At 41.2% G+C, this 26,996-nt stretch overlaps 1 protein-coding gene across 1 annotated transcript in view; it reads right to left on the minus strand.

Moving 5' to 3' along the window:
• The window catches only part of fras1 (Fraser extracellular matrix complex subunit 1), a 187,546-nt gene that overhangs the window by 116,223 nt on the left and 44,327 nt on the right, over nt 1-26,996 (minus strand). The window contains exons 11-16 of the mRNA XM_037680010.1: nt 24,539-24,685; nt 14,890-15,033; nt 12,347-12,487; nt 11,129-11,269; nt 10,890-11,057; nt 2,150-2,290 (exon numbers count right to left, since the gene is read on the minus strand). Coding sequence (XP_037535938.1) covers nt 2,150-2,290; nt 10,890-11,057; nt 11,129-11,269; nt 12,347-12,487; nt 14,890-15,033; nt 24,539-24,685 — 882 coding nt within the window. The remainder of the gene's footprint in view (nt 1-2,149; nt 2,291-10,889; nt 11,058-11,128; nt 11,270-12,346; nt 12,488-14,889; nt 15,034-24,538; nt 24,686-26,996) is intronic.

Here is a 26,996-nt window from a genome sequence, read left to right on the forward strand (position 1 = left end):
ACATGACACAAAACTGGCTGATTGATGGATGAGCTGCACGATATGCATGGATTTTTTAAATTTAAAATAAATTATTTTAAATGATTTAGCACCTGTGTGCAGCCCACAGCTGTGGGAGAAGCTTCTCCCGCAGCTGATCAGCTGATCTCCATGCAGAGCAGAGAAGTGGGCGTGGCCGAGCGTGCAGCCGGAGGCAGAGAACTGAAATCATGACATTCTGTGCTCTTTTAGAGCGTTTAAAGTTTAGAAACATTGTTTAGAATACTGCAAGGGTGTGGGAAGGGATTAAAATGCATTTTTACACAAACACACACACACATACACATATATATATATATACTAAAATAAACTACTACTTACTACTTGTACTACTATTCCTACTTCACGGTTTTTCACTTATCGACAGTCTTCAGGGTACAGGTCCCGGCGATAAACGAGGGACTACTGTAAACTCGGGGAAACACTGCTAAATGTTTCTTTTCTTGTGAGTTTAAAGAAAACGACTTCCTGTTGGGGTTACGGAGGTGCTGATAATGTTCAGTCGAGTTGGAGATTATGGTTTTTTTTCACCTCTTCGACATTAAATCCTGCATTAATAACTCGTATAAATTAATACTTTTAAAACTTACAGCCTTTAAAAGAAGCCGCAGACTCCAGAACTTTAGAGTAAAAGTTGACTCTCATCTGGATCGGGTCTAATGAGCTGATCCACACAGAATAAGACAAATTAAACAACCGGAGAACATTTGTTTTGGTGTCCCGGGACAAAACGTAATCGGAGCCCATTCTTCTTCCTAACTGCCTCCATCTTTTCTCATCTGCTGTTTCCATTACTGCAGCCAGGTTTGAAATAAATAAAAAAAATCCTACTGCCTGTGTTGATTTGGTGTTTACATTTTTCAAGATAAGCAAAAATAATCATTCACTATGCGTTAAAAACCTGGTAAATGTAGGAGAGGGCATCACGTAGCTTCAGATGAGGTCAGAGCAGCTAACTGGAGCCGAGGTGAGGAACGGAAGATTAGAGCAAATGGATTTTCATTAAGCAGGTGAGTAAACACAGAAAAGCACAGCTAAGCTCTTTTTAAGTGGTTAACGTGCTATTATACTAAAACACCATTTAGTTTAATTTTCTGAGGTTTTTAATGTCTCATAAAAGTCGACGTGACCCAGACGGCACCTCCTTCGGGGTGCCTGTTTTCTAATTTTATTATTTATTATTATAATTTCAAACATGACTATACCATTAATGCTGTAATACTGAAAAATGGGGATAATTATTCTCAGTCAAATAAACAAATATTTAACTTGTTTCAACCAAACGTTTCAGTCTTTCAGTCCATTTTCTCATTTCTGTCAGGAACGCATTTGAAGCAGATAAATGTACGTATTAATGAGCATCTCGTAAAAATGAATGCAGATATGTCTAGAAGAGCTCGGCTGCTAAAGAAAGAAGGAGAAATTCAGGCATCATGGACTTCTAACAGTAGAAGTGATGTGAAAACGAACCAGAAGAGGCTAAAGTTTTTGTATCAGGACCGCTGAGCAGTTTGACAAGCTGTATTTTCCGATCTATAAGCCACTACTTTTTTCAGACTTTGAACCCTGCAGATTATACAATGCTGCGGCCAATTTACGTTTGTTTTTGCTTTTATTGACGGGCTAACGAGCTTCCTGCCGCCAATTAACATTTAGCTTCATCACACCTGAGTGCTCACATAGCTGTCCAGTACACATCTCTCTTGGGGGCGGGTCCTCGTGACTGTAATTTACTGTTTAACCCACAGAGACAGAGTGGACCCCACAGATCTTCATGACAACTACCGGTACCTAACACAAACTAACACATAATGAACACAGAAACTAGGCTAAGGAGAACAGACTCATCACTAAATGGGGTTCCCGAAATCAAAAGCAAAATAAAAAATAATAATAAACAATCAGAAAGTAGAAAAGGAGAATTTCCTGTGAGATGTTGCATCTAATTTTACAGCCTGGACAGAGGCAGCATCTTTAGGAGAAAATACTAAATTGCGTCAGGTCTTCAGCTCATCAAAGTGTTGTCTCAGAGCTTCGGTTGTACAGTTTGGGTACGAAATAAAACCATAGGAACCCCTCAGTTGGTGTGCACGCACACATGGTTCCTCACCTTGGCACTGGTTGTCCCGGCTGAAGAAGCTTTGTGGACAGGTGGGGACACAGCGGCCCTCGTGCAGGCTGGACGAAGAAGGACACGAGGTACAGTTTTCTGCAGACGGTCCAGTACAGTGAAGGCAGGAGGGATGACACTCTGAGAAAAGACAAAGAATCAGAATATATTTACTACAAACAGTACACGGGATGAAAAAGGATCCAGCACAACGTGCAGCTTTAGGATGCGTTAAAATAACTTTATGGTGAGTTTAAAGAAAAGTTTGTCAGCAAGCTGAAGGTATTTCACGCTTTTATGTTTAAATTCAAAAAATATAATAATGGAATTAAAGTAACTGTATGTATAGTATGATAGAAAGCTGGTGATGTTTGCAGGCATTTTAGCACAATGTATTTCAAAAGATGTTAAAAATTATTTTAGCTAACATTTATCAGATGCCAGATGCTCTACAGACTGTTTTGTTGCTTTTAAACCATAGTAAAAAGTTGGAACCCTGTGGTGGAACAGTACTCTACTTTTTAAATGTGCTACGCTCCCTGGATATCACCCCTCTCTAACATGCCCCTACATTCTTCAGCCCACATACCAGCCGCCCTAAAAAGTTTTTTAAAGCCTTTGATGCCTGCTTTGGCAGCGGGAAGACAAATAGCTGAGCAGTGTTATCAGCTCTGGCAGCTGGGCCAAGCCACGGACTGACAGGTTCAGGCTGCTGGTGGTGAGAACGCCCGTCAACAACAGGCTGGGAGTCCCAGGTTTGTGTGCAAACATGCGTACGTAACAGCCTTTCTTTTTTAGTCCATTTCCCCTGAGGTGTACACGTTTATAATCAAGCCCCTCTGAATTCTTTTAGAGGGCTGTCAGCTGTGTCCCAGACTTGTGTGCACGGCAGATGATGGAAACTGGCAGCAGCAGATGGGTCCTCTACCTGAGCCAAGGCAACAATTGTGTTTGTGCAAAAACATTTACCCTTCGGGAGCGTCTCAGTGCCTGAGCATGGACTTTGTACAAGTCACATGAGTTTTAACCGAAACGTCAATCACCGCCCACCTTTTCTCTGAAGTCTACCCACAAGCCCCTTCTGCCAAGTAAAAAAAAAAATGGCAGCCAAGGAGCTTGAGTTCACCGCCCACTAAGCTGGTTGTTGATCTTTGAACAGGAGATTTATAGCAAACCTGCTGTCAAATATATTTCATTATTAAGGAAGGAGAATAAGAATGATAGGAAGCTCCGCGCTATTTTTTCTGCAGCTTGAATCTCTCATTTGTTTCAGCAGAATGCATATTGATTCCTGTAGCACCCAAATTCACGGGCACGTCGCTCTCATCACACTTTATCTGGTGCACCGTCTCCCAGAATCAGATTCATTACTTTGTTTTGTGCTGATGGGGTCATAATTTGAGGTGGGCACAGTGGATGAGGTTTTGAATTAGTTTGGGGGTATGAGTGCTCCTTAATGTCCTCCATAAATGATTCCCCTGGTGCCGAACAGAACTTATCACAGGAAGGAGATCTGCCTGCTGCACAGCAGAATCACAGGATGGTTGTATCTCATCCCTCTCAACTATCTACACCATCATTCTTATCGATTCTGCCGGTTTATGGCAGGTGAGACACCAGTCCGTTTCTGCGAGGTGCAGTTTTTTAGATGACAGCTGCTTAAAGTTGCAACTACGTCAAATAAAACTCTGTTACCAGTCTGGTCTGACTAAAATCAAGGTTTTCCTATCACATGCTACTTCAGCTGCAAAATGTTTCATAACTTTTTATTTTGACAAACAGTTGCTGCAAAATTCAACCATTTTTAAAAACAAGTTTCATTCATTTTCAAAACCCAAGTTCACTTAAGTTTTATTTTATGTTTTCCTGTCCGCTGTGCTTGTTTGTTTCTATTGTCCAGCACTTTGGTTGGCCTTGTTGCTGTTGTATGTGCTCTATAAATAAATTGGTATGGTAAAAAGATAAAATAAAAACAACCATGACATCGTTTTCTCCTGCAGTTTTGAAGAACTTGGATAGGAAGTAAACGAGATGAGTAAATGAGGGTTTCAGGAATGTCTCACAACCTTCATGGGGGTTCGGCTGCCACAGTGGGTACAAAGCGACCAGAAGTGGGTGAGGAATGATTGTACAAAATGAAGATTACAGCACTGGGAGCTGTGGGCACAAACTAGGCCGTCGTTTTCAAACACGGGAGGCCAAATTGTGGCCTCGCGCAGCTCACTGGTCACTGATCCCAAACACAAATTGTAGCAAGACTAAAACTTTAAGTTCCCCAATATAATCTTCTAGTTTGCTTGAATATAACTATTGTTTTGTTTTTTAATCGTAGGTTGGACCTAAAATAGGCGAAACAGAACAGATGACGAAAAGCTGTCACAGAACTAACAGAAACTATTCAAATCTTGTAAACTCTGTTGCTATAGAGTACACTTAACACCAAAGTTACATAGTTCAAACTAAATTAGGTAGTTTAGTAATAAATCTAAATTATAATCTTTAGTTGACTCATTAGAAGTAAAAAAAAAAAAGCTTTTCTGATTATCCTGGTCTGAGTGGTATGTCATGTAACACAGGTAAGGTACTTACTCTTCATAAGATGTACATGCAACCTCAACTAAATAAGGTTATACTGCAAACAGGCAGGAGCTTGGTTTGAAATTGTTGAGTTTGCGTTTAACAACAAGTCACCTTTGAATCATTGTTTAAAGATTAATTTAGTTTTAGAGTTTTATTTGTTGCTTATTAAAGTAAACTTATTTTATTTAATAACTGAGATCAGGGTGGAAAAACTTACCGGTACTTAAAAACCAAACATGACAGTTTCTGCTGAGTCTGGAGCATTACGTAACCTGGAAGCTCCGAGAGACTCGGCTCATTCTCAGTCATGACTATAACTGACTCGCTGAATTAAGATCACTCAGATCACCTGGTCACAGAGACGACATGTCCATGCTGGAACGTTCCTCTCCCAGCAACACCTCTGGAGGATCCAGGAGTCTATTAATATTCTGTCTATCCAGCTCCCAGTCATCACCAGCGCTTCTCTCAGTAGGAGGTAACAGAAAGCCCTCCAGATGGAGGGAATCTTAATCAGATGAAAACCTTCTTCAGCCATTTTTCTTCTCATCCTGCCTCGACTCTCTTCTTCACCTCTTTACCACATTCCCCATTTTCCTGGACAGTGGACCCCAAGTACTTGAAGTTCCTCCTTCTCATTCACACATGGACTCTGTCTTACTACGGCTGACTTTCATTCCTCTTCTTTCAAGTGCATACCTCCACCTCTCCACGTTCTCTTCCACCTGTTCTCTGTTCTCACCACAGATCACAATGTCATCTGCAAACATCAAAGTCGACGGGGATTCCTGCCTGACCTCATCTGTTAGTCGGTCCATCACCAGAGCAAACAAGAAGGGGCTCAGAGTCGACAAAATCGGCCTTAAAAAATATAAATCTGATATTCCTCTCGCTGATTAAGCAAATGTCATTATTGTGAATATTTGATGTGGACTGAATTCCTCCTGCAGCTACGGTTCTGGCTCAGCTCAGGTCCCACAAGGTTCAACGAGACGAATGGACATGCTGAGGACCCGATGAACGACTAATGCTACTTATCGATTAGTAACGGTCTCTCCCAGCATGATTAAGGAAATTCGATACCGCTAATGACTTCTCAATCGCAGGTGAAGTGAAAACTTTTCTCTGGTGTTTCGCTGCTCTGAGCCTGAAGACAAACAGTTGTGAAGAGAAAAATCAAACCATTCTCCTAACGACTTCTGGCTCCTGATCCCTAAAACTAAAGTGATGCAGACTTGTAGAAAACAGGATGAAACTGCAAACTGATCAGCCGATTTGTTTAAATGCAGCAAATATCCATGAGTCAAAGGGTAAAAAGAAAGATTTGTGTCGCAGAATAATCCTGGAGAAGCACTTTTCTAAACCAGGACATACTGTAAGTGTTAATTTTTTGTGATACTCAGGGAATTCCTTACATCACAAAAGCCGCTGCAAAAAAACAAACAAATTAGAACGTCTGGCAGGTTCGAAAGAGCCAGCAGCCAACAGCAAACTGAAGACATTCCTCGGCTCAGCCGGTGATTGTTGAATCATCGAGCCCAGAAACAGCCTCAGAGCTGCTGGGAAACACCGATCTGCTGCGCTGGGGGCTAAATTCATACATTTATGAAGAACTGTCAACAAAGACCATCCATCAACTGACCATTCATCAGTCTTATGTCCTGAGGAAGCCTATTCATCATCCTGCTGGACCTGCAGCTGATACTCCTGAACCTCTTCCCAGACGGCAGGAGAGAAAATGTGATTTGGGTGTTGGGGGTCCCTGATGATGGAGATAGCTGAACGCTATTGGTAGATCTCCACGAGGAAGGGAAGAGGGGCACCGATGATCCTGCTGGCTGTTTCCAGGATCCGGTTCAGCTATGTTGCCTCGTAGCTCTTAAAGCTACCGAACCAGGCCGTGAGTCCGTACGTAAGGGTGCTTTCAATGGCGCCCCTGTAGAAAACGGAGAGATGAGCAGGGGGAAGACCTGCCTTCTTCAGTTTCTGGAGGGGGTGAAGCTGCTGTTGTGCTTTCCTTATGACTGCTGTGGTGTTAGTACTAGAGGTGAGGCTGTCAGCAAAATGAACCCCGAGGAACTTCACACTGCTGACCCTCTACGCAACAGACCCATGGATGTGCAGCGGTAAATGGTAAATTGCTCCCAAGTCTGGCAGTGCAGTCGTGTGCAAGCTGAGAGAACATCAGGGGGGCTCAGAACGCAGCCTTGTGGGGACCCTGTGCTCACTGTGATGGTTCTAGATGTGGCTGTTCACCCCGTCTGTCTGCTGCCGCTCTGTCAGAAAGTCCAGAACCCACCTACAAAGCCAGTGTCCACCTTCAGCCGACTCAGCTTCTCCACCAGCTGCTGTGGAATGAAGGTACTGAAGGCTGAGCTGAAGTCTGTGAACAGAGCCCCGACATTTTGTTTCCAGAGCGCAAAATTTAGTTTTTTATCAATGTGTCACAAAATTGGAAAATAAATGTTCTTTAAAACAAATAATCTGGAAGACATTTCCAGACTGTAGCATAGTTAGCATGATTCGTAAAAGTATGTTTCCCAGTACCATCTAGGAAAATAAGGCATAATTTCTGTAAACTGGCTCTTGTGCAACATATCTGCTAGCTTAAAACATGCAACAACAACAAAAAAGTTATTTGTTTGCTTGTTTGAGTCTTTAAAGTTTAGTCCAGTCCTGGAAACACAAAGAAAAAAGGAAGAAAAAAAAACTTATTCCAAAAGTTTTAAATCCATTTCTCCAAGATATTTAATTTAGATTTCCTTCATTTTATTTACAAACTGCTGGTTTTCATCTACTTATTTTAAAGTTCTTTTTTTTCCCATTAGGTTCAGATGGAGATTGTTCAAGGGCCACTTTTGGCCCTCGAGCCGTAAATTGCCTTTGTGTGCATTAAGCTTTTAAAGTGTCTTGAGCTATAAAAAAAGCTACTCTTAACAAACTTATTTAATATTTAATGTTCAGACAATCGGCTGCTTTAAAGCCACAACGAGCAGCTTCAGCTTCAGCAGACACGAGCTGAACACGAGGACCTGTGCTTTTCAGGATTCAGTTTCCTGTGTATATTTTTGATTCTTTCTTCTGGTGTTTAGCTTGTTTCCAGGCGATTTCAGTATTTTTCTCAGATAGTCTCTGCTCCTCAGCCTCTCTACACCTGCTCCCTATCTCACCTGTCACAGCTGCAGCCACTTCTCTCATCAACCTAAAGCCTCCATTCAGTCCTCAGTGGAGCATCGTGTGTTCATACACCGCGCCCGGTTCTCCTTTGTGCAAGCAGTTTACTGCGACGCCGGCTTGTTTGTTTGGTTTATTAAATAAAGTTCAGGAGTTTATTTTATTTTAACTCGAGCTCCTGGTGTGAGTCTGTTTTTCCTCTGTCCAACCGTCACACCGAGGGGCCAGAACAGAGGAAACTTGAGGCAGCAACAAGAACAGAAACTCCTTCCTGTCAAAAACTGCAGTTTGACCAGAGCCTAAAAACCGGAGAGAAAATGAAACATTCTGATTATGGACGAAAAACAAAGTCTAAACAACGATTATGGTCCCATTGTCTCCCATTTTTAATCAGCCAAGCAAGAAGACTCCTGTCATTCTGATGAGACGCATGCTGCAGCAGTGTGTGTGTGTGTGTGATAATAGTCTCAGTTGACAGACTTTCAACTCCAGCAACAGCTTAAGAACCAGCCCATTACACGCACAATTTACCGCTCACAGAAACCTCTAATCACTCGTCTCTTCAGACCAAAAATAAAAACACGCCCAGAAAGTTTGAGCTCACAGTTTCACTGAATTTACAACAAAAACTGCAGAGTCAACAACAATTTGCTCTGTTCTGCACACGCGACATGAAAATGTTACGTTGATTAAAACTAAACTTCCTGTGACTTGTTTAAACGTGTCGTTCCGACAGGGAAACACGTCTGCGCTGCGCAGCTGAAGCACAGGTGGGTCCCAACTAGAGCTGTCATTTCTAACCCCAACCCAGAGTCCAGGCCGCTTAATGTGTGGGCCGTGTCGGTGTCTGGCTTTTTATTGCGTCAGGGACGTGCGCGGCCGACGATCCAATATATGCAAACATGGCTTGACAAAATACACCTGCTGCATGTGGTCATTTGACCGTGCGCTGACCGGCCGGTTGAAAGAGGTAAAAAATTCTGTTGAGCTTCAGATGAACTACTGTCAGCGATCCATCAACCCAAATGGACGTGCGTGGGCGACGACCCAAACAGGTGAGATCACAAAATATCCGACACGTCAGAGCAGGGTCCAATACAGGCAGAAGCAGGGGAAGCATTTAATGCGCTTTGATGGCTCCTCAGCTCTAATCTTCTGCCCCTCAGCCGCGCGCATCCGCCAACTGTTAATAATAGTCGGTGGTATAAGCATCCATCCATCCATCCATTTTCTTTACCCGTTTGTTCCATTTTGGGTCACGGGGGTCGCTGGTGCCCATGTCCAGCAATTACTGTGCGAGGGGCGGGGTACACCCTGAACGGGTCGCAAGTCCATCACAGGGCCACATAGAGACACACGAGACAAACAACCATTCACTCTCTCACTCACACCTAGGGACAATTTAGAGTTACCAATCAGCCTAACATGCATGTTTTTGGTCTGTGGGAGGAAACCGGAGTACCCGGAGAAAACCCACGCATGCACGGAGAGAACATGCAAACTCCACCCAGAAAGGCCCCTGGACCGGGGTTTGAACCAGGGACCTGCTCGCTGAGAGGCAGCAGCTCTACCAGTTGTGCCACCGTGCTGCGTGGTATAAGCAGTCAAAGCTTAATTAAAATGTGTGTGTGTGGGGGGGGGGGGGTTGGACCTGTAATTATTGTTAATTCGCCGGATCGGGTGGGGTTCAGAGATGATGGCTGCGGGTTGGTTCGGATGATTTGGACCCGAGTGCAACTCTAGTCCCAACATGGTTGCTCATGTAGATTTTTTTTAATTTGCAAAGTTTGCAAACTGTGAAAAGTACGTTTCTACCAAACGTTGAGCCACAGGCTTTGATGTCTTATTTCTGTAGGTAGTGAAGCAAACACGGTGACAGTTACAGTAAACAATTATGATATCTAAGCTTTGTTTTTTATATAATTAATAACCTGAACATTTCTAAAACATTCTCAGTATTGAGATCCATTTTTATTCCGTACGTTTGTCGGCATGTAACTCGTGTTTGTACAAAATCAATCATTCATGGATCGAAACGTTCGGCTCATTCAGGACATTCCTGCTCTGACTTTTGCATGTTGTGCCATTTTTACTTTTGGAAATGTTTAGCTGTTTCGGCCATGTTTTCCCTCATTGAAAATGCAGCTCTCCGTGCCCAAACTCTTTGTGCTGTTTGAAACATTTTACCTTCCTCAGCTTTTGTTCTGCTTCAGCTTTCTTCAGAGTATTTGTGCTAATTTCAGCTTCATTCAGCTCCAGTTAGCTTCTTTCTGCTAAGTTCAGCTTTTATTCTGCTTTTTCAGGTATTTTTCTGCTAAATTTAGCCTTTTTTTTTTTCACTTTTCTTACTAATTTCCATCTTTTGTGTTTGTCTCTAATAATTTCACATTTTTATGCTTCTTTCAGTCTCTTTCTGCTAATTCCAGGTGTGTTGTAATCTATTCAGCCTTTCTCTGCCTATTTCACCTTTTAATGCTCATCCTGCTACAGATCTGTTGTACTCAGCATTTTCTGCGCATCTCTGCCATTAAATTTTTTTTTTTTTACCGCCTTCTACTTTTATTTTTCTGCTTGCAGCAAATCTCAGCTGCTTTTTCAGCTGGCTTCTTCTGCAGCTCTTAGCCAAAGATCCTGTAAGTTCAGAATAAATATTTTAAATGAGCGGTACAGAAATGAAAACACTGGAACAAGTTGAACATGCTGATTAAAAAAGAAAACATTGTTTGTTAATTACAAACAGTTCCAGTTTAAAGACTTACAGTAATCCCTGATAATCACCTGAGCTCAGTTTTAATTGAAATTAATTCTCCAATCAGTCGAGCGCCTGGGTGTAAAATATAAAATTGAGTTTTTCTTCAAATTAAAGAGACAATAAAACAAAAACACGGGTAACCTGGGTAGTTTATGGAGGTAAGACGCAACCGATTGGTGCTGAGTGGAAACAGACTTGAGTCTGTAGACCTGGATCGGACCTCGGGGTTCTCACCTCTGCAGGTCTGAGTGTCGTCCAGGAAGCTCTGAGCGGGGCATCTGGCTGTGCAGACGCCATGCTGGAGCTGAGCAGACTGGGGCAGGAGGACCTCCTCTGGTTTCAGGCAGCCGAGGCAGTCCGAGGCCAGGGGTCCCACACAAGACCGGCAGGAGGGGTGGCAATCTGGGAGAGCAGAGACGGTCAGAGGAGACTTCACTACCTTTAAAGGTTTGAGGTGCTGTGCTGGGTCTCACTGTGGCAGGTGTTGTCCTGAGCGTACAGCCCCTCCCCACAGACCTCCACACACTGACCCTGGTGCAGCGGGAGTCCACCGGGACAGGAGGTACACTGGGAGACTGACGGGCCCCAGCAGGAGGCGCAGGAGCTGTGGCAGGCTGAGGGGACAGAGAAAACTGAGACCTGAGGACAAATGTTCAAATTTAACTAAATATTTTTATTTTTTCACCTGTAGTCCTGAACACATGTTGTTAAATCCATTTTTTTAATTTATTATTTCCATCCATTATTTGTCCATTTAACTCTTTCTGCACACTTTGGCTCATTCACTGCTGCTGTGACTTTTAAGTTTTTCAGTAGTTTTTTTAATACTTTTCAAAATATTTAACATTTTAACAAACTTTTTTTCTCCCCCTTTAGAAATACGTGACGTTTTCTTCAGTCCTTCGTTCTTTTGAAAACCTGCTTCAGCAAACAGGCTACGTTTTATGTTAATTTTAGCTTCTTTATACTTATCTGCTTATTTTAGTTAGCCTTTAAACAACTTAGCTTCTAGCTAGATGTTTGCTACATTTAGCTCTCAGCTAGCCTGTACAACTTTTAGCTACTGCACGGCCATAATTAGCTTTTTGTTCATTTCTATAACTTCTAACCTTTTTACAAATTTCAGCTTTTAACAAGCTTTTTTCTACTTTTAGCTCTGATCAAGCAATTTGAGTTTCTAGCTTGTCTTTAGTTTTCATATTTTTCAAAACAACAGTATATACAACCTTTAGCATTAAGCAAGTATCTGCTCCTTTTAGCTGTAAACTAGTGTTTCAGCTTTTAAACCTGTTAGTTACTACTTTGCATCTTAAAGTCTTTAGCACGTACTTGTAGCCTTAAACTAGTGCTTTTGGCATTCGCTAAACTAATTTTTTTATTAGCTTCTAGCTGGCTTTTTGCTACTTTAAACTCTTAGCTTGCCTTCTGCTTTTTAACACTAAGCTAGTAATTTGTTTAGGTCTAAACTAGTGATGTGACATTTTAAGCTTTCAGCTGCTACATTGTATCTTGAAAATTTTAGTTAATGGTTTGCAACTTTTAGCTTTTAGCTAATGCTCTTCATCTTGTAGCTAGCGTTTTGCTCCTCTGAGCTTGACCAACTCGGTTTCAGCATCTTCAGCTGTCCTTCAGCACTCGGCATTCACGGTATTTTCACAGAAAATTAAGTTTTGTATATAAATAGATCTTACCTCTGCATCTGCTGTGGCCGTCCAGATAATGCTGAGTTGGGCACTGAGTAATACATTTCCCATGATGCAGTGCGGTTCCCGCGGGGCAGCTCATACATTTGGGGTTGTCAGGGAAACAAGAGACGCAGGACGAATCACAAGCTGTGAACCGAAGCAGGGAGGTGTTAATGTCTTCATGTTGGACGTATGAAATATAAACATTTTATTCTGTTGTGAGTTTTCTCAAACTGGACGTGAAAAAAAAATGATCGCATTCATCGAGTCGCTCCTTGACTGGAACTCGTTTTCTGTCAAAACCTGAGGTCTGTCAGAACTTGTTTTGATTCATCCAGCTAATAATCGCACTGCATCCCTCTCTCACACTGATGAAGATCAGAAGCTTCTTCAAAACAGCAGAAAACTATGAGTTGCTTTTAACCCTGAGAAGTGGGAGAACTCCTTCTCTCTTGCTGTAACTGCCACAGTTTATTTAATGTTTCACATTCATTTGGCTTGTACTTTGTTTAACTGTATGTAGTTTTACATGCCGCCTGTAGCTGGCGCTGTACTCAGGTGTGAAAAGGAACCAGAAGAAGTCAGTCGGTAGCAATGATGCGAGTATCAGCAAGTACGGACTTTTAAAGTTCAAGAAAAGAGTTCAAAGAAGCTGAGACCGAAGACACGAGCCTAATTCCTTTTGTTAGCACACAGCCGACGAGGTGTGTTTGTTTTATTTCTGTATTTTGTTTCACATCGAGCGTACATGCGTTTGATATGAATATTTGTTGTTTATTCCTCTTAAGAGTTAATTTTGTTTTACTTTGTGTATCTTATTTAGTTTTCACGTACCGGATCCTAATAAATTCTTCCGTTTGAGGAAAGCACTTGTGTCTGGGCGTGCTTGAAAGGAAACTTACCTCAGTTGTTGGTGTTTTTATCTCTCTGTTATTTTTATATCTTGTGTGAATCCTTGTGTGTGTTCCTTTGTGCTGAAACTCTGGCACAACAATTTCCTGCAGAATTAATAAAGTTCTCTTATCTCTAAAGTGTCTGAAGTTAAAAACCACCATCAAGTTCAGACAAGTTGTTTTTTTTTTCCTGCTGCTCCGATGAAAGTCTTCAACTCAGCGAGCTGCTCCTCGTCCTTGTGCCCAAAATGTCAGAACCTGGGGAGCGTCCAGGATGAAGGCCCCGTTCATCTGAACGCGTGGACTCCTCAACTTAAAGATGGCGGTAGAGAGATCTTGGTTTTGAGTGGTAGTAGCTGATAGTGATTCACAAAACATACTCTAAGCACAGACAGATTGCAAAACATTTAGCCACTTTAAGACTTTTAGCTTTGAGCTACTAATCTGCTTCTATTAGCTACTAGCCAGCCTTTTGCCACTTTAGCTTCTTGCTTTTTTCCTTTTAGCTCTTAGCTAGCATTTTGCTACTTTTAACGACTGCACGGTTATGTTCAGCTTTTAGCTGCCTTTCTTCTTTTAACTTTTCCTTTCATTACTTTTAGTTACTGTATTCCTTTATAACATTTTGATAACTTTTTACCACTTTTAGCCTTTAGCTAACCTTTTACCGCTATAAGCTTTTAACTACGATAACCTTTTGCTAATTTTAGTTTCTTTCTAGCCTTTTGCTATTTGTAATGACTGTACAGTTATGTTCAGCTTTTAGCTGCCTTTCTGCTTCTTTTAATTTTTAGCTACCCTTTCACTATAAGCTACTGTACTCCTTTTTTAGCTTCTTGCTAACTTTTTGCCACTTTTGCCACTATAAGCTTTTAGCTAGCCTTCTGTTATTTTTTAGCTGCTTTAGGATCTGTGATGTCTTGGTTGCTACTTTTGGATGCATTTCCTTAATTTGTTTCTTCTTTTTTGTGTTTAAGTTTTTTACGAACTCAGCTCTCATCTTGCTCCGCCCACTCTCACCTGTCTCCAGGTGTTTCCAGTCTGTTTTCACTCCTTTTTCAGTCTTAAATAGTTGAACTTTCGCGCCACACCCTCCTAGTGCCTCCCGGTGATTTTCTCTTCCACATCTTCAGGTTTTTTATGTATTTATTTATTTAAGTTTCGTGCTGCCACATCAGCTTCTAGTTTTGTTTAAATAAATTTAAAGTTTTATTTTAATTGGTCTGCATTCCCGGATCCAATCCTCCAAAACCATAACGAGACAAGTCGGTCAGGAAAAGCAGCCCGATCCCAGACAACCCAAACTATTTGAGATTTAGCTGAATTCTGGTCAACAGATCACGTGAGAGCTTTATTTAAAAATAAAACTTGATTCCAGAAACAGTAGTTGGATTTTTGTCTGCAGCAGGTCAGTCAAGTTTACCGGAAAACCTCTGCTTGTTACTGTGGCGCATTCAATGGAAGATGCCCAGGAGGATTCTGGGAAAACGGGACAACTAATAACATCATACGATGAAGGCTAATCTGTAAACTGAACACATTTAAAAAATAATTTAAAGTGACGGATTGACCAACCACCACACGAAGCTGCAGCTCAGCGGTTAAACAGCAGAAAAAGCACGTCTCAAAACGAGACGCACAGACGAGAATATTTACCGGAGCAGACGCCGTCCTGGTTGTAGAACCCAGAACCGCAGTCGGAGACACACACACCGTCTTTGAGAAGAGCAGCCGGGTCAGAACACGACACACACTCCTGCTGAGTCGGACCGCGACACTCCGAGCACGACTCGTCACAGCCTGGAGCCAAGAGGGGATGGAAAAACATTTTACTTTCTTACTTTTATTTACACAGGTAATTTAATTTAGACACGAGGTTCTCATTCTGAAGAGAGAACCGTTTCTGGTGAACGTGCACAACGTGTTGCATTCATTCATACCCATCTGCTCACCACAGACTCATGTTCGGGCTGCTGTTGTTACGCCGTATTGTTTTACATTATTAGTGTATCTTAGATGTTTTAGCGTACTGTTTGACATTTGTTTTGCGTATATCTCAGTGCATATCTTAGATCCCTATTCATTGTTTCTTTTTATACTTTATATTTTGCTATTTTTGGGTGTAACTGGGGCCCTGTGTACATAATTTTGTTCCACCTCGCGTACCACATGAGACGAAATAAAATAAAATTGACTTGAACTTGAATTCAAGTCAGCTAATTGTGTTAGCGCCTGAGCTAATATTCATGACGTCCAGGAGCTAACAGCATTAGTATAGTAAAATAAATTAACTTAATATCCTAATAGCAAGTATATATGACGTTCAGGAGCTGATAGTGTTGGTATAGTAAAATAAAAAAAATAAAAGAACACACAAGCCCCCATACCCATTATTTTAACAGACTAAGATTCACATAAAGTAATGAGAGGAGGATAGAAGAAGAGCGAGTGAGGCTCGCAGCAGGGCAAGCTGCAGCAGCGATGTGGGCGTGTCTGAAGGGTGAGGTTGTTGAGGGTTTTGAAGGTGGGGAGCAGGATTTTGTATGAAATGCTAAATTTAACAAGGAGCCAGTGAAGATGCCGCAGGACGGGGGTTATATGACGGGCGGAGATGACGTTTTGGTCCAGTTGGAGTTTATGGATGGATTTTGTAGGAAAACCAAAAAGAATGGAGTTACAGTAATTTAGACAGGAAGTGACCAAAGAGGAGAACTGTTGGGTGAGGGGGAACGACAAAGTGTGGTCTATATGACAAATCAGGAGAACTTTAAAATAAAATCACTTTGCAATAAAACGCAGCAGAGTAAACGCTCCTCCTTGTTCCTCTGAAATATTTGCAGGTCTTCGGTCTTGGCTCAGATGATACAAAACGTCTGATTAAACAGGCGCGCCGTCACTTCGCTCAGCGTTTCTTGTAAAACCACCGAGGTTGAAGAGGAAGTTAAAGTGTGAAACGGGAGAGGAGGAGAGGATTTAACACAGAATTCCAAGAGACGTGAAGAAATTCACCCGAGGACGGTGTAATTAATTTAATCAGCCACTTCAAAACGCTGATAAAAATCTTAATTAATGGGAGATTCCAGGAGAGATAATCGGATCGGAGCTGAAGGTTTTCCGACAGCCGAGTGAAATAAATCATCCTGCTGTCCCCCGGTAACAAAACTCAGAACATTCTTCATTATTATCTGGAAAGACACACACAGCTGGAGCTTCAAACACCACAGAAACATTTTTTATTTTATTTAATCTGATGAAGCTCCTGCAGCTCTCCTGCTCAGCTGAGCTCTCTGGTTGTTTTCTATCCGGTCACCACGGCAGTTAAGCTTCTTTTCATTTTGTTTGTTTGTTGCAAATTCGAGTTCCATTCCGTAAAACAATCAAAATAAAATTAACGCGTCATAAACAGAAAAATGCTGGGTCCCAGAAACTTGCAGCAAAAATGAACAAATCCCCACAACTGATTTGAAGATTACCTGATTCAAGATGGCCGCCACTGCTAATCAAATTATCCAATTTAAAAAAAAAAAGTTTTTAACTCTGTTCACAGATAAAGTAGTAGCTGAAAGTGACATCCAACATTTACTCTGAGCGCAAGCTGAATGTAACACTCATCAGCTGTGGCGGCCATCTTGAATCGGATTGATTCCAGTTGTAGACTTTTATCAAATTTAGTCAAACCGGTCGAGCGGTTGATAAGATATTTTGCTAACAGACAAAACCAGGCGTTAATGCTAATATTTTAAACAAAGATGCCACAAGTAGCCCTTAGGAGTTTGCATTGGGGACGACTGTCATCTACTACCAGATAAAACTTGAGCGCACTAGCAGTAAAACTTTCCTGTTACAGCCATTTTTTGTTGTTTCCTTAAGTCAGTTGGATGTGGCGGCCATCTTGAATTAGGCCAGCTTTTGCTAACTGCCAGAGATGACTCTAAATAGTAAATGGTTACATTTTAATTGAGCACTCAGTGCTCAGAATGTGTGTTTGGGATGACTCTCAGCTACTACCGCACCACATTTTTGCTCAGCATCTGTAAAACTGACCGAGTTGCAGCCATTAAAGTTCATTAACCCTCGTATTGTCCTTTATATGACCACTGATGCACCTTAAGGAGAAAAAAAAATCAACCACATGCTTTAAAATTCAATAAAAATACAATAATTCTCAATCGGGTCATCTGGACAGTTTCTTTTTTATAGAGACGTTTCGCCCTCTATCCAGAGGGCTTCATCAGTCAGAGGAGTTCCAGTAAACTGTTTCCCCACAAAGCAGTAAACTCCTTAAGTGGACCAACCAGTTTGCTGGAGCTAAGATGGTTTCTGGGGGCCGTCCTGTCCCTCGTCAACTCCTCCCCGGCAGACAGCCACAGCCAAAGTGGTTCAAGGCAACAAAGTTCATGCTCAATCATCCAGGTACCAAATCCAATAATTCTCACGGGTCATCTGGACCTTAAGTGGACCAACCACTTGGTTAAGGAGTATACTGGTTTGTGGGGAAACAGTTTACTGGAACTCCTCTAACTGATGAAGCCCTCTGGATAGAGGGTGAAACGTCTCTATAAAAAAAGAAACTGTCCAGATGACCCGACTGAGAATTATTGGATTTGGTACCTGGATGATTGAGCATGAACTTTGTCACAATAAAAATACATTTGTCACAATAAACTAGTCAATATTTTAGAGCTATCTTAGCCTGAAATACAAAAAAAAAATTAAAAAAATTGATGTGATTTTTTTAAATTTTATTTTAATTACATTAAAAACTCCACATTCCAGGTTTTTATTTTATTTTTTTTAAATTTTAGTGAACAGAATATTTATTTTACAGCAATTTAAAAAACTGTTACCCCATTAGCTTGCCCCAAATAGATATTTTTTGGGTGTATTTATTTATTTAATTGTTTTTTTTTTTAAAGTGAAGTCTTTTGAAGCCCCTCCAGTTCACTGAACCGGTGACATCCGGTAGTCAAGGCCTTATTTTTGGTCAAATGTTTACGTTCGGCTCGGTGGTTCAACACGATTTTTTAAAGGATTTTTTAATTTTATTCTTTTCAATATTAGTATTTATTTATTTTTCAAACTACTCATGCCTGTTTGACATTTAGCTTTTACTGACGCGTATATTATATTTGAGTTCAACCTTTATTTATACCGATTAATCCCATTGAGCCTGGGGACTCATTTACAAGAGAGACCTGAATTTGAACAAAGAGTGATGACAACAACAACAACAACAACAACAACAACAACAACAACAACAGACAATCATAAAGGATGTGTACAAATTTATCTTTTTTTTAAATCAAGTGACAATAAAAGGATAATTAAAAGGAAAAGTAGCGAAAAAACAGCTAGATTGTAAGGCGGTGTAGAAAACTAAAAGCAGGAACTGAGCTGCTGGTAATATGTATGGGTCTGTCCAGTTTTAAGTCCTGACCAGTCAAGCCAATGGGAGGCAGCCATCCTGAGCCAAGGTGGGTCCGATTCTGCAACGTGCATGGATGTGGAACTGATGTCTACTTGTGCAACATGCAGGTGTGTTTTTGCTCTTTACATCCAAACTAACATAATTTTGTTGATGATGAGAAGAGACAGAATTTGGCCACAAAATCCTACTGGGAAAGACGTTCCTCCTCTGGGGTGAGTTACTGTCCCAGTAAATTTTTTAGAGGTTCTTAAATGTAAAATGCAAAGCATCACCGAGTGATCATACAAAAGTTAAAAACATCCAGATAAAGTTAAATTTAAATAAATGACAGAAAGGAATGTGTTATTTTATAATATAGGATCAGAAAATTAATTTATAATGGGATTTCATTATGGTATTTTTTTTTTACCCCAAAGGAACACTAGAGGGCAGTAAAATTCCTGTGAGGTTAAAAAGCATTTGAAAACATTATGACCCCCCCAAAAAATAGAAGGAGTTTTAGGCTTTGTCAGAATAAAATGTGTTTACTCACAGCACCAAAATAAATAAATAAAAACACAGACAAAAATGAATGTGCGGCTGATTTCCCCCATAAGATCTTCATATGTGGGGGCTATAATGAGCAGGATCTGCTAAACATGTATTTATCAATAACTAAATGTATCAATAACTTTCTACACTCACCGACACATTATATATTTTGCTAACAGACACACATGAACAAGCATGGTCACCTCTGCAGGACAGATGATGAAGATTTGTCTGTTTCTGAAACATGAAGGTGAAACCGACTGGACTCCTCTTCTTTCCCCATTATCTGTTTAAGTCTCTCACTCTCTGAACTCCTCTCGCCTCCTCCTCCCATGATGCTCTCTGTCTTGGGATCCCTCTCACCTCAGCACTTCTGGCTCCTCTCGATCACGTCTCACTTCTGTTTAATATTAAATCCATCCTTCTTTAACCGGGCCGGTTTTGCATAAGGACCGAAGAGGCCCATTATAAGCTTTTATTACAAGGAGATAAAATGTCCAGACGAAGGTAACTGCACTTATACACTAATTTACAAAAAGCTTGAACCTTTTTTAAAAATATAAAATTGTCCAATTCAACAAGAGCTATTAGTAAAATGGTTAAAGCGTTCCTCCAAATCCGGTTATAGCCAACAAGGGGATTACGCGCCCTTTACCTTGCTCCTCTCAGGAAAGCAATTTATTTTCCCGAGCAACCTAAAGTTATCAGCAAATGTAATCCTAGTGGGCCAGTTGCCTAAAAAATCCTCCTCCCTCCGGTGGAACCAGCTCTGCACGAAGGTGGGAAAGGTTCAGATGAGCGCATGGCCACACGGTGCACTGGGTAATCTTCGGTCTCCGTCCCCGCGGGACGAGAGAGGACGCAATGACTGCGCCGCCGAGGTTCGCTTCCCGCAAACCCCCGGCTACAAAACCAAAGGAGATATTCGGTAATTAGAATAAGGAGATTTGGACAAATAAATGCTGTGAAATAAAACCAGAGCTGCATCTGAACAAGTATTACCAAGCTTTATACGAGGTTTATTAACGTCAGTTCTCTTTTTAAATGTTTGTTTTGCTTTTCTAAATTGCCCGAGTTACTATGAAGCTTATTCTTTAAATAAATTATCTATAAATCCAGTTTCATCTGCTTCTTTTATGTTTGTCTGCAAAGGCAGCTTCTGCAGCCGATTGACTTTTACAGCCGACCAAATTCAAGATGGCTGCCGCAGCTAATTGACACTAGCCGACGCTAAATCAGTTAGTGTTAAATATGGAGGTACAGTTAAGCTGAGCGTCACTCCCAACACATTCTGAGCATCGAGAGCTCACACAAAATCTTTGTTTGAACCTATTACGTATTTAGAGTTAACCCCGTCTTTGTTAGCAAAATATCTCACGGGTATCTGGTGGGTTTTAATGAAAACTTCCAGTGGAGGTGCATATTAAACTCATTCACATTTGGATGCTAATGCTGAAACGCTAATGGACCTTAGTCAACAGTGAAACGGTCATAAATCAACACATTTTACAGATTCCGAGCTAAAATTTGACGAGGTAGTAGCTGAGAGTCATCCTCAACACGTATTCTGAGTGCTAACTCGTTTGGTTTTATAAACGTTTTGATCCGATTCTACCAAACTGGAGAAATAAGTCAGATAAACAGATACTTCAGGAACTCTCCTCTCGATGTTCTAAAGTACACCAAAGACAACGTTTTGTTCCGTTTGTTGTGATTTTGTTTTCTTTAAAAGAGGAAGAGTGGAGAGAAAGTCAGATTGAGCTGTTGTCATTGTTTCTACAATACAAAACCACCACGTTCATGATATATAAGATCTGATGTAAAAAAAAAAACGAGCTCAGCCTCAACATAAACTTGAAAACAAACGAGAGAAAATTATTTGATTTGTGCAGATGGAAACGTTGTTTTAGGGTTCTGTTTGTCGGCCCGTGGTTTATTTTTTTCTGCACTTTGTTGTTTTTTTAATGTCTGGACAAGCGTCAGGAGTTCTGGTCATTCAAAGAGAAAAAAAAAAACCAGTAAATTGTTGTTGGGACCAGATGATGTCCTGACAAATCAGTCATCACCCGAAGATAAGCTTTCTATCTCCAAAGGGTCTATTTTTATAACTTCATTAAATAATTTAAATACTTACAGTCATTATGTAGTTTGTAGCTGTCAGCTTTAAGAAAACTGTATTTAACACAAACAACAACAAACAGAAAAGTTTTGTGTGTACTGATTGTTGTCTCCCATCGTCAAGCAAAAAGGGGGAACTGGAAATACCCTCCATCTGCCCGTTCACTTGTGCATGTTGGGAGCATGATAACTGGAAAAATAAGTGAGGTACAAAATTAATTTCTAGTGTGTGGCTGCATCTAGACATGAGAAGGGTTCGTATTGAAAATTGGGTTGCCACGTCAACATCTACTATGTCCACCACCAATAAGATATGTAAACTGACTCATCACTTGAGGAAATTATGCATTCTAAATTGTATATTTCTTCAAAGAATAGCTTCCTCAAATGATTGGGGTGGCCAAAGAATAATCTATTGTGGCCTTGGCCACCATTGGCCACCCCCTGGCTCCACCACTGCACTTGGTGGTGGATATAATCGCTCCCTCCACTCTCCAGGATCCTTCACTCTGCGCAGCATCTGCTCTTCTCCATTTCTCCACATTTCTCACACTGCTACCCTCTTGAATATCTTTCACCAAAAACATTTAGGTTTGTTTGCATTCCATGTTCAGTTGCAGTCCAGAAAAAAACCCACTCATCTCCAAAACTACAAGCATTCATTATTCAAATCCCTCAGCGATGGGGGGACGTCGGCGTACAGCTTGTTTACTTCCCATTTCATGTCGTCTAACATGGCACTGACCCTGAGTTAATCATGAGTTGTTGTTTTTTTTATTTGTCTACAAAGAGTGTTATTATTATTTTATACTTTTACTTGTCTGAGCAGGTACAGAGTGAAGGTTCCTGGTGAGTGAAGGGAGCAATTTTATCCACCACCAGGTGCAGTGGTGGAACCAGGTGTGGACAATGGTGACCAAAGGTCCCCCCCCCCACAAAAAAAAAAACAAAAACAGTCACTCCAATAATTTGACAAAACTATAATTTTAGGCAATATAAAAACTATAAAGCATAGTTTCCACAAATGATTGTGGTAGTCTGTTTACATGCTGTATATATGGGAGATCTCAGATTTTAACCTGGCAACCTTTTTTTTCGGTACCTCACTTATGTTTCAAGTTATCGTGCTCACAATGTGGATGGACGGACGGACGGATGGTGAAGAGTATTTCCAATCCCCCTCTTCGCTCCGCAACAGGAGACAAAAAGAGGAAGAATAAATGTGTTGAAAGGACGTAAAAATGGAGGAGGGGATTCAGCACAGTGCACCTCATAAACCCTCCAGAGGCAGCTGAGATAAATACAGAAGCTTTCAGTCAGAAGTGATGAAGAAGTGAAGGTTTGCAGACGCAGACCGCTTCCTTGGGTGGTCTGAGTGTCCCCCACACTGAGAAGCCAACCTGATGAGTTTACCCTGACGCCGCCTGCTGATCTTTCCGTTTCTTCCTGGAGAAACGGTGTGGGAAACAAAAAAAAATGGACTTTGCTCTCATTAAAGTCCAGGAGAGTAAAGAATTGGAAGCTGATCGGTTCTGTGAATCCCACGCAGTGTTTCAAACATTGAAAACTGGCGCTGCAGTGCAAATTATCATCTACGAGAGAAGGGAAGGTGAACAACAGCTGCCGTCGTTTCTATTTATTCTACATCCAGGAGCAACAGATTAACAGGTTAGATGGGATTAATGCTGCTGGGATGATTCCAACAAATCATGGCACAAGAGTCAAATCGTAAACACGTGAAGCCGGGAGTCCTCTGAGCGTTTGTAGTGAGACGGACGGAGACAGACGTCCTACTTCAGCTGCTGCAGTCTGACCCGTTTACAGCTGCTGATCCTGTGATCCTGACAGGAACATTACTGTGACAGTCGGGCCGGACAGTTACCGACCAGCACCGAACAGGAAAACAGGAAGTTGTCTGCAGGACAACGAGAAGTCCTGAGCAGGTTATAAACAGCGTTACACTTTTCTGAGCTTCAGTTGTTGGTCCGAGATTAGAGATTTTATTCAAACTTTAGTGGAAAAGCCACATTTTTATTCTTCAGCTGTGTCCAACTTGATCTTTGGACCAAATCACAAAGAACAAAAAATAAAATAAATAAATAATGACAGAAAGAGCCGAATGCCTCTGCTGAGCATTGCTGAACTTGGGCTGTTAAATCTAAAAGAAGCAGAACACTACGCTGCAAACATATAGCAAAACACAAACTGCACAAGAAAGTAGCTAAATGCTAGCTGGAAGGTAAAAGTAGTAAAAGTCTAGCTAAGAACTGAAATGAGCAAAAGTTAGGCAAAAGCTATTAGTAGTAAACAGCTAGCTAAAAGCTAAAAGAAGCAAAACAGTAGTGAGGAGCTTAAAGTAACAAAGCTGGTAGATAAAAGTAGCAAGAGGCTTATAAAAATCTAAAAAGTGACAAAACATTAGTTAAAAGCAGTAAAATGTTAGCTAAAATTTAAAGCTGCAAAAGGTTAGATTCAAGCTAAAATAGCTAAATGGTAGCCAAAATTAGCAAAGGACTATATATATATAAAAAAAAGAGTAGCAGAATGGTAGCTAAAGGTTTAAAGTGGAAAAAGAGACAAGAACATAGCCGGTTCTCTGAAGCAAATTTCTAAACAAGGTTTTAGAAGAATTCAAGATGGCTGTCTATGGGAAATATATACATCTTTAAATGTTTTGAAATGTACAAAAGTAAAAAAAAAAAATAAGTCACATAACCCACCTCCTGAATGAGCTGAACGATTTGTTACACAAAGCTAAAATAACACAAAGTCTGACTCCTTAAACCAAACTATAAACAGAAACTATAAACTATTCACACAATAAGTGATTTATTGCCTTATATAGGTCCTTCTTCCTTAAAATTAAGTAAATTATAATTTATTAGATTTATAAATATCTGAAGGTTGGAAAGTCTAATTATGTGAAATCACATAGATCTCACAATTAACTTCAGCTGTATTTTTTAGCTGCCATTATAATTATATTATTACATATTCAGGCAGAACATTGATATAAAATAGTTTTCCATGAGTCACGGTGAAACTTGATACTAGAGGTGTTTAAAGATGTCAGCAAACCACTTTGGCTCTGCTCAGACTAGCCATCAGCTCATCATCGTGGTCATAAACTTATTTTTAATTTAATTAATTTGGAGTTATGCTTGAGGCTAAATCTCCAAACGGGCTCACAAACGCACCTTTAGCTCCATGAGATGCTGTGGTACTTACGGCGACAGTGTGTGCGGTTGTGCTGGTAGGAACCAGGAGGACATGCGGCGAGGCACCGGCTCCTGTCGGGGCTCAGGAGGGGCAGCTGGGGTCCGCAGGACCGGCAGTCCCACCTGCTGGTGCAGGTGGTGCAGGATGACGGACACGCTGAGGGACGGAGGAGGAGAATCAAACAATAACCTTCAGACAGACACATTGAGATGATTATGAAACTCCAGATGACTCAGGTTGTATATCTTAATAAGAATAAAACTTGTGGGTCAAATTAAAGTTGTCCTTTTCTGAGCTGGAGGGTTTTCGCGCTGTGAAGAGATCTGACGGCCTCAGCAGAAACCCAAGTAAAACTGGGTGATTCTTCAACTTAAATGTTGCAAACTTTCAGCAAATGCCCCCCCTTCCAAAAAAGGAGGCAAAACAAATGTGTTTGATACGGTAAAGTGGAACGAGATCAGAACTAAAGGAGCAGCAAATGTCCCTGTTGGGGCCATTAGGTTTTACGGAGCACCTTTTACTTCTCAGGGTTCAGAGCAGCAGAGCAGTTCATGCTTCTGAAGAAAATGGCTTCAACTCCAACAGTAACAAAATTTTTCTCCATCTGTCAAAACTGTGTGGATCTGTTGTTTTTATTCTGGGTTTCTGCTTTTTTTTTTAGCACACTGTAAAAATTTAAAGAAATTATTTGTTAATCAAGTTGTAAAAAGTGAAAGAGTTCTAGTACATCTGGGTTTTGTTCATGAGTGAGGGAAGAATGGAGCTGGAGATCGAGACACAGACCAGTCTTCCGCAGTATTGCATTCTCTGTGCCGGTCCATTGTGGTGAAGAGGGAGACAAGCAGCAGAGAGCAGTTTTTACCAATCAGTTTATGTTCCTACCCTCACCTGTGGTCATGAACTCTGGGTAGTGACAGAAGAGCAAGAATGTGGATGGATGGCTGGCTGGATGGATGGATGGGTGGCTAGATGGATGGGTGAATGGATGGATGAGTGGGAGTGTGGATGGATGGTGAATGGATGGGGGATGGATGGATGGATAGATGGATGAATGGATGGATGAATGAGAGCATGTATGGATGGATGGATAGATGGATGGATGGATGAGTGGATGGGTGGATGGGTAGATGGATGGATGGATGAGTGGAAGTGTGGATAGATGGGTGGGGATGGATGGATGAGTTGTGAGTGTGGCTGGATGGATGGGGGATGGATGGATGAATGAATGATGGATGAGGGATGGATGGATGGAGGGTGGGTGGATGGATGGATGGTTGGTTGGATGGATGGATGGATAGGTAGGTGAGTGGATAGATAGGTGGACGAATGGATGGGTGGATAGATGGGTGGGGGGATGGATAGATGGATGAATGGATGGATGGATAGGTGGATGGATGGATGGATGGATGGGTGGATGGATGGATCAATGGATAGGTGGATAGATGGGTGGATGGATGGATGGATGGATGGATGGGTGGATGGATGGATGGATCAATGGATAGGTGGATGAATGGGTGGGGGGATGGATGGCTGGATGAATGGATGGATGATAGGTGGATGGATGGATGGATGGGTGGATGGATGGATCAATGGATGGGTGGATGGATGGATGGATCAATGGATGGGTGGATGGATGGATGGATCATGAATGGATGGATGGATGGGGTGGTTGGATGGAAACTACATCCTCATCAACATTTAGCTCCATGTTTGTTAAATTCACTGAGTCGTCGTCGTTTTAGAGTTTTCTAAGGTCGAGCAGATGTGGCGGCCATCTTGAATCATCTTGACTCCAAAGGTTAATTAGTCACTGACGTTTATTCACCAAGTACTTTAATGTTTTGTCTATCTGTTCACTGGTTCATGAAATATTTTGCTAAAACGACAGAAACAAAGACCTGGGCAAAACATTATCGCCCTTTTGTCTTTGGCTGGAGGAGAAATGCAAAGAGCTGATTTGTTTTAAAGAGAAATCTTGCTGAAGAAAATAGATTTAAATCCTTTAAAGCTCACAGCTTCCTACACAGAACACAGAGAGGAAACAGAAAAAGACTTGGAGGGACCAGAACAGGAGGGAGACGAAGACGTTGATGAAGAGGGACACACAGATTAAAGGAAAAGAAGCTGAAACGCTTTGAGGGAAGAAAACGAAAGTTTGAAAGGGAAGAATAGATTTTTATCACAACCATGAAGCTCCGGCTTGTGAGTTAAGGTTCGCCCACATCCACTCCCAGACAAACTGCTGATAATCAGAGAAATGTACCGGTAATAATATTCAGAAGGTGTTCAGAAGAAACAAGTGAATCAGAAACTAAAAGTAGCTTAGAAGAAGTTAAACTTAGCAAATCAGAGATTTAAATTAACATAGGAGAAGCTCAAATTAGCAAATCAGAGGATAAAATTAGTGTAGGAAAAGCTACAATCAGAGGCTAAAATTAGCATGAGAGAAGCTAAAACTAACAAATCA

The sequence above is a fragment of the Nematolebias whitei genome, chromosome 8 (genome assembly GCF_014905685.2).
Source record: "Nematolebias whitei isolate Nwh7 chromosome 8, NemWhi1, whole genome shotgun sequence".
In the NCBI taxonomy this organism is placed as follows: domain Eukaryota; kingdom Metazoa; phylum Chordata; class Actinopteri; order Cyprinodontiformes; family Rivulidae; genus Nematolebias; species Nematolebias whitei.